The following is a 13032-nucleotide window of genomic DNA, read 5'->3' as shown; positions in this document are numbered from 1 at the left end:
TGTGAGAAAAAGTGAATAATGAATATGAATGTTTGGATATTCTTAGTCATATTGGTACTAATTTAAGTGATTGTAAAAGAATTCAGGCATTTCTTTATTCTGGGGGATGGGAGAATAAATAAATAACACCACAACTAAAGCCCATAGTAAAATATATTTTTTTCTAACTATATAATTTACCTAAGACATAATATACATCAAACTTAAGACTATAATAAAACTTTTAAAGATATGTGATTTTAAAAGATCTAATGAAATTATTTTTGGTAGAGTCTGGCTTATTTTATATATGAAAAGTTTCAGTTGTTACTATATTTATTTTAGATTATATTTCCATAAAAATGAATTTTCACATTGGGAAGAATCTTTTAACTATAGGAAGCTATATATCTTTTATGGAATCTCATCATTTCCTCAAAGTAAAGAAGAAGCGAAATGGAAAAGTTTAGTAGCTCTTTAAGTAGTTTTATCTACACAGCATATATTTATAAGCAAATGATTACTTTTTGTTAAAATTGTAGTAAAATATTTCAGAATATTAGGAAAATGGAGTATGTCTAAGTCCTTTATTAAATTGTTATTGAATGCCTACCATATTCCATATTCCAGACACTGTGATAGAGATTGGAGATATCAAAATGAACGGAATAGAAACAGGCACTAATTGGGGAAATAAGCATTAAGCAAACAATTGTGTATATATGATGGTTTATAATTATGGTAGCTTACAAAAATTTTCAGGGTTCTATGAAAATGGGTGATGTAACCTCATTAAATGAATTTTAAAAACTTAGATGTTAATAATAAGTTGGCTTGGTGAAAGGGAGAAGTATGCAAAAAGGATAGAACACATCCTTTTCAGAGACTGATAAAAGTCCAGTGCAGCTGGAAGGGGAAGAGCATTCGTAATGTGGCCAGAGTGCCTAGAAGAGGCCATGTACTATTTTACGTATTTTGAACTTTTACATAAACACAAGTGACATGATTCATATTTATAGGTTTTAATGTTAATTACACTGTGGGGGTATAGATTGGAGGGCGCCAACTCTAGAGAAAGGCGGCCTGTTGCAGGAATTCAGAAAGAGATAATAATGAAGGTTGCATTAGTTTCCTAGGGCTGCTGTAACAAAGTTCCACAAACTGAGTGTCGTAACAACAACAAAAAATTATTTTCTCATACCTGGAGGCTGGAAGTCTAAAGTCAGGGTGTTTGGCATTTGGTTCAGTCTGAGTCCCACTGGGGAAGGATCTCTTTTTGTTCCAGTCCCCTCTTTTTGGCTTGTTAATGGCTGTCCTCTTCCTGTGTCTTCATATCATCTTCCTTTCGTATGTGTTTGTGTTCAGTAAGAATACCGGTGGTATTCGATTAGGGTCCATCCTCATGATCCCATTTTAACTTAATCCTTTAAAGACTGTACCTCCCAGTATGGTCACATTCTCAGGTATAGGAAGCTTAGGACTTCAACATAGAGTTTTGTGGGGAACTGACCTGGCTTATTACAATGATTAACATTGATGACAGTGAAAATGGACAGAAGTGGACTGATTTGAGGATTACTTAGAAGATAAAACTGATACCGCTTAGTAATGGATTAGAAATAGTGAGATGGGGGAAAAGGTATCAAGATGACACCAAGGGTTCTAGTTTGACAAAAGTTCTGGGAGATAGTAGCAATTTCATTTGGGAGCATAAACTGAGAAACATATTTAAGAGGAAAGATGATGAGGGGCACCTGAGTGGCTCAGTTGGTTAAGTGTCCAACTCTTGATCTCAGCTCAGATCTTGATCTCAAGGTCATGAATTCAAGTCCCACATTGGGCTCCATGCTTGATGTGGAGCCTACATGAAAAATAAAAAGAAAGGAAAGATGATGAGCTCTGTATTAAGGTATTTGTTTATGTGACTTCTACGTGAAGATGACAGTTAAGCATTTTAATATGTGGAACTAAAGCTCAGAAGAGAGGCCTAGACCAGAGACATGAACTCATAGATGGCAACCAAAGCCATGACAATGGATGAAATCGGCTATATAGAGAAAAGAAATGTACCTAAATAGAGTCCAAAGAAAATGCAACTTATAAAATTCATATAAAACCATCTTTTCCAAAGTGGTGTATGCAGTTTGGCTTGGAAAAAGATAGTTATAACTTCTACCTATACATTTAAAAAGTCTTATCCTTTAAATTATTTTATATATTTCATATTATATGTATCTTAACATACTAGTACTTGTATAATTTTAAACAAATAAGTAAATATATTTTAGAGTGGCTATCAACAAATATTTTCCATTGGGTGAGTTTATGAAACACTGCAGCAGAGGAAGCAACAAGGAGTGTCCCAGGAGGAGAATGAAACCAAAGAGAATATGGCAAGGGAAGCTGAGGCACTGGGTTTAAGGCGTGTATGGCTTGTACTAAATCTAGTTTGAAATTTTAAATACTAGTAAATCATGCATTCTCAATGAGGGCAATACTGGCTCTAAGAGGGAGAAATAGTTCTCTTGTTTTGTTTTGTTTTGTAAGGAGTAAAGAGACATAAAAAATCTTAGATATTATATATATATGGTTTGTGGCCTCTAAAGCTCAACCCTGCCCTACAAAATCTTATTTCTTACTAATTTAATTTCTGTTATTAGCAAGAAACTACATTAAATTTAAATTAAGTACATCATAATTCTATAAACATAATATATGTGTTATATATTTGTATGCAATTAATTTAGCCTTTTCTCTTTTAAGGGCAATAATGAAAAAAAATTGAGCAACACAAAAAACTATGTAGAAAGGACTTTAAAACCTTGTAAACCCATGTAAAAGTACTGTAGTTTAACTGAAGTACCGAGTTCCTCTTCTCAAAGGAAGAGTGCGGGATTTGAGTTTGAAGAACTTTACTTTTTTGCCATATTTATTTCAGCATTGTATATTTTACATCAAAAATTTATGCTGTTTATAAATAAATTATATAGGGGTGCCTGTGTGGCTCAGTTGGTTAAGCATCTGCCTTTGGCTCAAGTCAGATCCCAAGATCCTGGAATGGAGCTGCATGTTGGGCTCCCTGCTCAGTGGGGAGCCTCCTCCTCCCTCTCCCTCTACTGCTCCCCTGCTTATGCTCTCTCTCTCTCTCTCTGTCAAATAAATAAAATCTTAAAAAAAAAAATCTTTTAAAGAAAGATTATCCAATTATCTCCCCCCAAAATTAAAATGAATGGAAAAAAGTCATATTTAATCGTATCACCCAGAGATAATCTGTTAATACGTTATATATAGTTTTTCTGTTTAACTGTATACATTTTATATCAAGTCCTACCTTCAAAAGGTATCTGAAATCTACTTTTCACTACCTCCCACTACCACTTTAATCGAATCCCCCATTTTTAAAAACAAAAAGTAGAATGTACCAAAAGTATTATTCTTTTTCTTTGAATAATGTACATATAAAAGCCAGTATTTTGACTTCAGCTAAAATTGTTTTGTATAGACTTTCTCATTTTGCTCTGTAGTGTTCATCTTGAAGTCTCTACTGAATTTGTGTCTGCATTATAATTGACACAACAAAATGTTTCTCCCAGAAGGCTATTTTCCAGTGAAAGAATTTTTCATTGCCTTCTCTTTGCTTCACCAGGATTCCTCTCCTTTGAATCCAGAAGATAATTAAGAGCTACTTTAAAATTCATATATATTTGGTTTCTTTGATCAAGTCTGCAGGCTTTCTTATTTACAACATGATCTCTCCAAAGAGATCTCTGGCACAGAATTTTGCTCAGTCTTTTACTTTCTCTTCTTTTTTGATCTTAACTCCCTCTGCTTCCCTCTGACCTTCTCTTACTAATAATAATAAGCACAGTAATTTATCAACTCTTTATCTAAACTGATCCTTAGAGAAGGAGATCCTCTCATTTCCTCTCAGAGATAGATCTTATCCTCCCACCCACCCCCCCACGGCAGACTTATCCCTCTACTTTTGTTTTATATTCTACATCTTAACCCTCTTCTAGAACGTTCTCTGCTTTCTCCAATACCATCCTTCCCTGGCTACTTCCTCTCAAGGGTCTACTGTTTAAAACCAAAATTAAAATAAAATCCTTGGTCCTCTATCTCCACCTAAGTATTTTTTCCTTTCATGCCCCAGTTTTAGTTAGCTACTTGTGTATCTACTTTCTTATTTCTGTTTTGCTCCAAGCCACTGAAATCAAGCTTCTACTGCTTTGAAACAGTTCTTGTTAAATTCATTCTGATGACCCAACTGCTAAGTCATTCTTCTCACTTCTATAACCATCTCTTATTTCACTCTTTTGAGGCAATAACTGCTGCTTCAGCTTAATGTTTTTCTCCTTCATAGGTATTACTTCTCTTCAGAATCCTTCATTGACTCTTCTTCCTCTACCTACCTTTTAAAATAATTTATTTGTAAAATTTCAGGCCTACACAAAGTAGAGAGCCGAGTACAGGAGAGTGATCAATAGTGTTATCATCCAGCTTCAGCAGTTACTAACTTATGACCAATTTTTTCTTTTTTTTTTTGTAACTGTCTACACCTACTCCTTTCTCTCTACTCTGAATTATTTCCTCTTCCAACCTTTAAATAATGTTTTTCTTCTGGGTCCCATCCTCAACATTTTTTCCTTCTCATGCTACATGCAATCAGAAAAGTTCACACATGCTAACTAACAATTGCTACAACCCCCAAATGCTAATAACACCTAAATCTATTTTTTCAGCTTCCATCTTGTTCTTAAGCAAGAGATTCATATTTACCAGCTTAGATCATCTTCACTTGGATGCTTCATAGATTCTAGAAGCATAAGTCTAAATGAGTTAATCTTTCTCTACCTACCTGCTGCCCTGTCTAAAATTCCATTTTGGTTGATCAGTCTCCCAACTTCTTAGTCCTATACAGATATATTTAGTCCTAGCCCTTCATAAATATTTTTAATTGCTCATCAAGTCCTATCTGTTTTCCTGCTGATATAGTAAGCTTACATTTTTTTTTCCAGCAAATTTATAACTGATCTTACCTGCAGGCTCACCACCACCCCACATGTTGTTCATCTTCTGCATTATTACCAGAGTGATTTACCTAAAATACAAGTTTAATCATGGTATTCTCCCATTAAAATCCTTAAATATTTCACTGGTATCTACATGATGAATTAAGATACTTCTGGATTTGGTTCTTGTCTTTTTCTGAATGCTCACTGTACATTCAGAGAGGAGAAGATGCTTTTCACTGGGCAGCTGGCTAGCTCAGTTGGTAGAACATGTGACTCCTGATCTCAGGATTGTGAGTTTGAGCCCCAGGTTGGGTGTAGATAGAGGTTACTTAAAAATAAAAAAAATATATTTAAAAAAACAGAAAGAAAATACTTTTTACATCTTTAGGCTCTATTCATCCCTCTGTCTGGAATTTTCTCTCCTCATCTCTTCTTCCCATCTGTATGGTAAATTACAGTCTTCCTTGGAATCTAGCTCAAGATATCCTGACTCTTCTTAATAATAAATTCTATAAATTATTATTATCCCTATTGTTTACATAGCTTACAAGCTCAGAAAGATAAAGGACCTGCCCAAGGTTACAGAGCTAGTATATTGCAGACCTTGGGTATAAGTCAAGGCTATTTTATTTCAGAGCCCATACCCTTTCACCACACCTGAATGCAAGAATGTTTACTTGAAGGTTTGGGCCTTATTACTGTGTGCAATAAGGTACAATCAAGTACATTTTATCAAGAAAACCCATGGTAGTTGCCATGTTATAAAGATAAACTGGATAATATCTGCTTTAAAATCACTTTTATCCAGATGTTATTCTAAGTTTCTCTCTGTATATTTAATCAGGTCAAAATTAGTGACAAAAGCAGCCAAAGTGCTGTTCTAAAATAACATATTCATCTAACATAAATGTTTTAGAATTCCTGTATATTTTATTTTTATACTTCTAACTGAGAAACAAGCCAAGGGTTTTTTTAAGTTGCAAACATTTCCCAAAAATTATCTGATAACATGATTGCACTGAACTAAAATGAAAGTGAAAGTGCTGTGGTCTGAGTGTTTCTGTCCCCATAAAATTCGTACATTGAAATCCTAACCCCCAATGTGTGAGGCCTTTAGGAAGTGTGATTAGGTCATGAAGGTAGAGGCTTCACAATAAAGAGATCCCAGAGAGCTAGCTCCTCTCTTCTACCATATGAAGTTATAGTGTAAACAGCCCTCTGTAAGGAACAAGGTCCTTACTAGACAGTAAATCTGCCAGGACTTTGATCTTGGACTTCTGCCTCTCAAACTGTGAGAAAAATATTTGTGTTATTTTTAAGTCATCAAATTTATGGCATTTTGATTACAGCAGTCCAAAGTAAGACAGTATTGGATGTAGGTTATAAATAGATGAATATCAAACATCCTTCCAGTTGAAATCTTGTTGAATTATTAAAATCTAGTAGAATTTTGTTTCAACATACTTAGTAGCAATTATGTGACATACTAATTTGATTTGAAAGTGTAGGTAAAATTATTTTTTTATATATCTGTATATTTTCCTATTTTTTGCATGTGGTTCTATTTGTAACATATTGTGGCTTTGACAATAAAATTTTTGATAATTATTTGATAAATAAAATTAATATATTTTTATATTTTGGAAGAATTATATAATATGTGTGTATGCACATCATATACCTATACAGAAGCATATATACATATATAAAAACTCTTTGTTGTACTGTCTTACCCCCAAATCTACATTTTCATTATTATCTTCCACATTTTTTCCATCTGAATCTACCTCATCTTTTTTTTATCTTTCTGAAGCACTTTGCATGTCCTTTCTTATTCCAACAACTGTGTATCCTTTTTAGTGTACCTCTTTGATAACTGACTCTAGTTCTTAGTATGACAATTATATATTATATATATATAGAAAGATTATATATTATATATATATATATATAAATATATATATATATATATATATAGAAAAAGAGAGAGAGAGCGGGGGGGGGGAAGATTTAAAGAATTGACTCAGATTTTGGAGGCTGATAAGTCCCAACATCTCAATCAGTAGGATGGAAACCCAGGAGAATTGACAGTGTAGTTCCACTCTGAAACCAAAGGCTTGAGACCCAGGAGAGCCAATAGTATATAGTTCTGGCCCAAGAGTCTCCAGGCTGAAGACCCAGGAAGAGCTGCTCTTTCAGTTTGAGTCATAAAGCAGGAGGAAAAAATAAACAAAAAACAAAAACCCTGATATTCCAGCTTGAAAAAGTCAAGCACAAAGAATTCTCTCTTAACCTTTTAAAAAAAAATATCTTTTAGGCCTTCAACTGATTGGGTAAGACCCACCCACATTAGAGAGGGCATTCTGCTTCTCTCGTTCTACCCATTCAGCTGTTAAACTCATCTATAACCCCCCTAACAAACACACCAAAAGTGTGAAGACTAAATACCGGGGGCACCCAGTAGGCAATTAAATTGACCCATAGAAATGGCCATCACAACAATAGTAGGTAGTACTATGTGGTAGTCACTGGGAGATACAGTGAGACATATTAGTTATTTTGTTTGATTTTATACTACAAAGAATATTAGCAGTGTTGACAAATATTCTGTACTTATTCTGACAGGTACCATTTTAAGCACTTTGTCGGAATTAACCCATTGAATCTTCCCGATGGATGGACGAATGGGTTTCCATTTCATAGACGAGGATACTGAAGAATAGAGATATTAACTTACCCACAGTCACAGTTAGTCAGTGATAGGGTCTGGCTCCAGAGTTTCTCTTCTTAACCACTACTCTTTCCTTTACTCACACAGGAAAATATCAATATGATGGGGAATATGGGATGCTAGAGAAGTATATAACAGAGTGTGTCAAACCTAGGGGAACCAAGAGAGGAGGCACCTAAACTGAACTGTGAAGAAGGTGCAGGTTTTTAAAAGCTGCTAAAACTAAGACTATGAAAGAACCTTTAAGAACCTGAAAGGATTTGAATATGGTTGAATCTTTGACCTCAGTGGTATGAAACAGGAAATATAGGCTGAGAAAATCAAGTCATAAAGTCTTTGTAAGTCAAGGAGGAATAACACTTTTATTTATTTTTTTTAAAGATTTTATTTATTCATAGAGACACAGAGAAAGAGAGAAAGGCAGAGACGCAGGCAGAGGGAGAAGCAGGCTCCGTGCAGGGAACCCAACGTGGGACTCTATCCCAGGTCTCCAGGATCACACCCCGGGCTGCAGGTGGCGCTAAACAGCCACCTGGGCTGCCCAGGAATAACACTTTTAATATATCAAACAGAACTGAGATCGAATCTCAGTTCTACTACTTTCTATTTAATTCTAAGTAGGTCATCTTATCTTTTTGAGCTCCTATTTTCTTTCTAGAAAGGGACTAAGAATGCCTTCTTTTGAGATTTTTCATTCACCCAATAAATATTTATTATGTGTCTGTTATGTCTGGGTCATGTTCTCATTGCTGAAATTGCAGTGGTAAAACAGACAAAAATGGTGCTTCTGCTGACCTGGAGTTTACATTTTAGGGGTTGTTTTAAGGTTTAAATGAGATAACATCCCATAATACCTATTACATAATGCACATTCAAAAAATGTCAATGTCTTGGCCAAAGTTTGTCTGGGTTCTCTGAGTTAAAAGTTAACTATGGATTTCAAGTTTTGAGTGACTCAGAGTCACTAAGAACAAAGAAGTAGCCAATTATTTGGGACTCAATATTTTCTTTCAATAGGATATGTCAAGGAATTAGAAATTTTCTTGTTTATTTTGGCAATTTCTCTAAAGCCCTAAAGAATTTCTGCTTTTTCTAGAAATCTGTTTCAGTAGTTCTATGGAGTTATAAAAGATGATTTACCTCAAAGGAATCTATGGTTAATTGTAGGAATAATGACACATCTGAAAGAAATACAAGAAAAAAAACCTCTAGGGGAGATAAAAACAAATGCAAATAATCCACAGAACAAAAACAGAAAACCAAGGAAATGCAAAGAAGCGTAAAATGAAATGATAAAAGCAAGAACAACATATTAGGTAAACATATTTGGTTTGTAATTTCTTATTAAAAGACAAAAATTGCATTTAAAAATAAAATCATTATTTATGAATCACATCAAAAGCAAACAATATAGAGTAAAAATAAATGGAGTGACAAACATTTCTCAAATGAAACAGTGGCAGTATTAACTTCAGATAAAAGATGCTAGATAGAATAAAGAAGGTCACACAAATTATATGTCACCAATCTCTTCAACAAATGATGCTGTGAAAAACTGGGTATCCTTGTACAAAAGAGATAAAGGGACCCTTACGTTACACCATATACAAAAATTAATTGAAAATGATTTAAAGTCTTAAGTGTAAAACCTAAAGTTATAAAACTCCTGAAAGAAACCATAAGGAGAAGTCTTCAGGAGATTGGATTTGGTAGTGATTTCATGACACCCAAATCACAGGCAACAAAAGCAAAAATAGACCAAAGGGACCACATTAAACTTCAGAACTTCTGTGTGACAAAGGAAATAATCAACGAAATGAAAATGCAACATACAGAGTAATTGTAAGCCGTAGGTCAGATAAGAATTGATGTCCAGAATATGTAAAGAATTCCCTCAACAACAGCAAAAATAAAACTGCGTTTTAAAAATGTCTAAAAAAGGACTTGAGTAGACATTTCTCCAAAGATAGGATAGAAATAGTCAACAGGCTTATGAAAAGATGCCCAGCATCGCTCATCATCAGGAAATGCAAATCGAAATAATAAGATATCACCTTGCATTCATCAGAGAACAGTGTATTGGTGAGGATAAGGAAACACTGGTACTTCAGTGTATTGTTGATGAGAATGTAAATGGCACAGCTGTTGAGGAAAATAGTATGAGAAGTTCCTTAGAAATTGAAAAATGGAATTACCATATGATCCAGCAATGTCACTCCTGGTGATATATATCCAAAAGAATTGAAAACAGGATGTGGAAGAGATATCTACTCACCTGTGTTTCATTGCACCATTATTCATAATAGCCAAGAGACAGACACAGTCTTCGTGTCCATTGATGGATGAATGGATAAAGAGAATATCACACACCAAAGAATATTATTCAGCCTTAAAAAAAGGAAATCCTGTTGCATGCTACAATATGGGTGAAACTTGAGGGCATTGGGATAAATAAACCATTCAAAAAAAAAAAAATATCCCACTTACATGAGGTATACCAAAGTAGTTACACTCTTAGAAAATGAAAGTAGATAAATAGGTGGTTGGTAGGATGGGTGGTTGGAGAAAGAAAAGAGTTCAATAAGTATAGCATTTCAGTTTTGCAAGATGAAAAATTTCTACAGGTCTGTTGTACAATAAGCTACATAGAGTTAACACTATTGTATGCATAAAGAGAGTTAAGATAGTAAATTTTGTGTTTTTATTTTTTTTTAAGATTTTATTTTTAAAAATAATCTCTGTATGCAACATGGGGCTCAAACTTACAACCCCAAGGTCAGGAGTCGCATGCTCTACTCATTGAACCAGCCAGGCAGTCCTAAATTTTGTGGTTTTTTAATTAACACTTTGTGCATCATTTTCTATGAATTTTTTTTAAATATGAGGTTTGGGTATTAAGTATTTTATTAAAGGTTATTAATTGCCTTGAATTCACTTAGCTAAATTATTCTGTGGATTTCCTTATTGGAGACAAAAATAATACTTATATTGTGGACATAAATCCTATTTGTTTAGATAATTCAAATAATTGTTTCAATATCCTGTTAAAATCAATTTGCGTTCATGTCTGAGAATTTTGTGTTTGTATTCTTAAGACTGACCCAAGTATGTGTGCGTAGAATTAGTCATCAGATTTTCTTTATCTAGAGGAAAAAGCTTTCAGTTTTTCACCATTTGGCTGTACTTGCTGGGCTTTTTATATATGGCCTTTATTATGTTGAGATGATTTCTGTTCTTAGCTTTTTGAGTGATTTTATCATGAAAACATGTTGGATTTTGTCAGATGCTTACTAATACACATCAATTGAGAAGGTCACGTGTTTTGTCCTTCATTCTGTTAATATTTTTTTAAAGTTTTTTTTAATGTAAAAATATTTCCTTTAAGGTACATGATATCCAATATACTTATTACATAGAATCTTGAGACTCTGAATCTATTTTCTGATCAATGTGTAAGAAGTGAACAATTATTTGATTTGCCTTTTTTTATGGTATACAATACTCAGTTGAATTCAAAGCAAAAAATTTATTAAAGAAACAAATAATGAAAATAGAAGTATGTATGTATGGGTATAAAAGTAAGATATCAGTACTTTTCATTACTTATTTTTTCATTTTATAACCTTGAAAATTGGAATTTAAAAAAAAGAAAATTGGAATTTTATTTGTTGTAAGCACAAAACTAAACCAATTAGAGCTTTTTCATTTTTATGACATATTTAAATATTAGATACATTTTATTAATGTTATTAGGGCTAAGCATATGAATTGTCATTTTTGTCCTTCAAAAGTAGAATATTAGCGATTTGATATTGTATACCACACATATAAAAATATCTTAAAAATACTTGGTAAAATTTCTAGAAGTATGAATCGGTTTTAAGAGTATTAAAGTATTTTATCTTCTTTTAATAAATGATACTTGAACTAATATTTCTCTTTTTAGTAATTACTTTCTAAAACATTTATTCAAAGTTGAATGAAGTATTGTTCTGAGTAGTAGTAATTTCTGTGACTTTTAACTTTTTTTTAACTGGGGCACCCAGGTGGCTCAATTAAGTGCCTAACTCTTGGTTTCAGCTCAGGTCATGATCTCATGGGTCGTGGGATCAAGCCCCAAGTCAGGCTCCTCACTCAGCAGGGAGTCTGCTTGACAGATTTTCCCCCTCTACTCTTCCCCTGCTCATTCTCTCACTCTCTGTCTCAATAAATAAATACATCTAAACATTTTTTTAGCTGTATTTATACTTTAGGCAGTTCTCTCTTGTAATTGATGGATTATACTCTGGTGCTCATTCCGGATCTAAGCTTGCTTTGTTCATCATTTTGTTATGGTCACACAATTATCTTCTGCATATGTAAGGAAGATGGTAATAATTATATAATAATAACTAAATTCACTGAGGGCTTATTATATATTAGGGACTGTCCGGACACTTTTGTAAAATTTTTAATCCTCAAAATAATATTGCAGTGAAATGTAGGTACTGTTATCATCACCATTTTATAGATGGAAGGAGGCTCAGAATGATTAAACAACTTGCCCAAGTTCACACAGCAGAGAAGCATGATAACCGATTACTTGAACATGAGAACATGAGACATAATTTGATTCATCTATGTATTTCTTTTTTTAAAATGTAAATTCAGTTAGCCCACATATATAGTACATTGTTACTTTCAGATGTAGTGTTCAGTAATTCATTAGTTGCATATAACACCCAGTGCTCATTGCATCACCCTATTGCCCCATCCCTCCACCCACCTCCCCTCTAGCAACTGTCATTTTGTTTACTATAGTTAGGAGTTTGAAGTCATCTATATATTTCTATTCAGTGACTTAATAATACCATTGTTTGATAATTAGATATCTTAGAAAAGTTCACTTAAATGCATTTTTAATAAATTTTTAATATATTTTCTTATCCATTACAATTTTTAATAATTAATGAATACATCCTCATTTTGGGTCATAGGATGGACAACCTGAAATTTTGTACACTTTTTGGAATTCAGTTACTCAAGCACTTTCTTCTCAATTTCGCATGGCTACAGATTGTAAGTATGCTATTTATTTTGCAATTTCATTCAAGGTTTTCCAAATGCCTTAAAATGTAATGTCAAATTTTGCTTTATTGATTTATAAAATACAGCTTTTTAAAACTCATTGGCTGTCATTTTTTATGTTAGCCATATATTCAGTTTTATAAACAATAAGTTATTTTTTATGTTTTTTATAATTGGCTTGTGGAATAAAATTCTCTAGAAGAATGAGTGAATTCTCCATAATTCAAACATAGAGAAACT

At 33.3% G+C, this 13032-nt stretch overlaps 1 protein-coding gene across 2 annotated transcripts in view; it reads left to right on the top strand.

Moving 5' to 3' along the window:
* COG5 (component of oligomeric golgi complex 5) overlaps positions 1-13032 on the top strand; it is a 296918-nt gene that overhangs the window by 194016 nt on the left and 89870 nt on the right. For both annotated transcript variants that reach the window (XM_077864022.1, XM_077864023.1), the window contains exon 11: positions 12702-12783. In XM_077864022.1, coding sequence (XP_077720148.1) covers positions 12702-12783 — 82 coding nt within the window. The remainder of the gene's footprint in view (positions 1-12701; positions 12784-13032) is intronic.

This window comes from Canis aureus, chromosome 21, assembly GCF_053574225.1.
Source record: "Canis aureus isolate CA01 chromosome 21, VMU_Caureus_v.1.0, whole genome shotgun sequence".
In the NCBI taxonomy this organism is placed as follows: Eukaryota; Metazoa; Chordata; class Mammalia; order Carnivora; family Canidae; genus Canis; species Canis aureus.
This window is presented reverse-complemented; position numbering and strand designations above follow the sequence as displayed.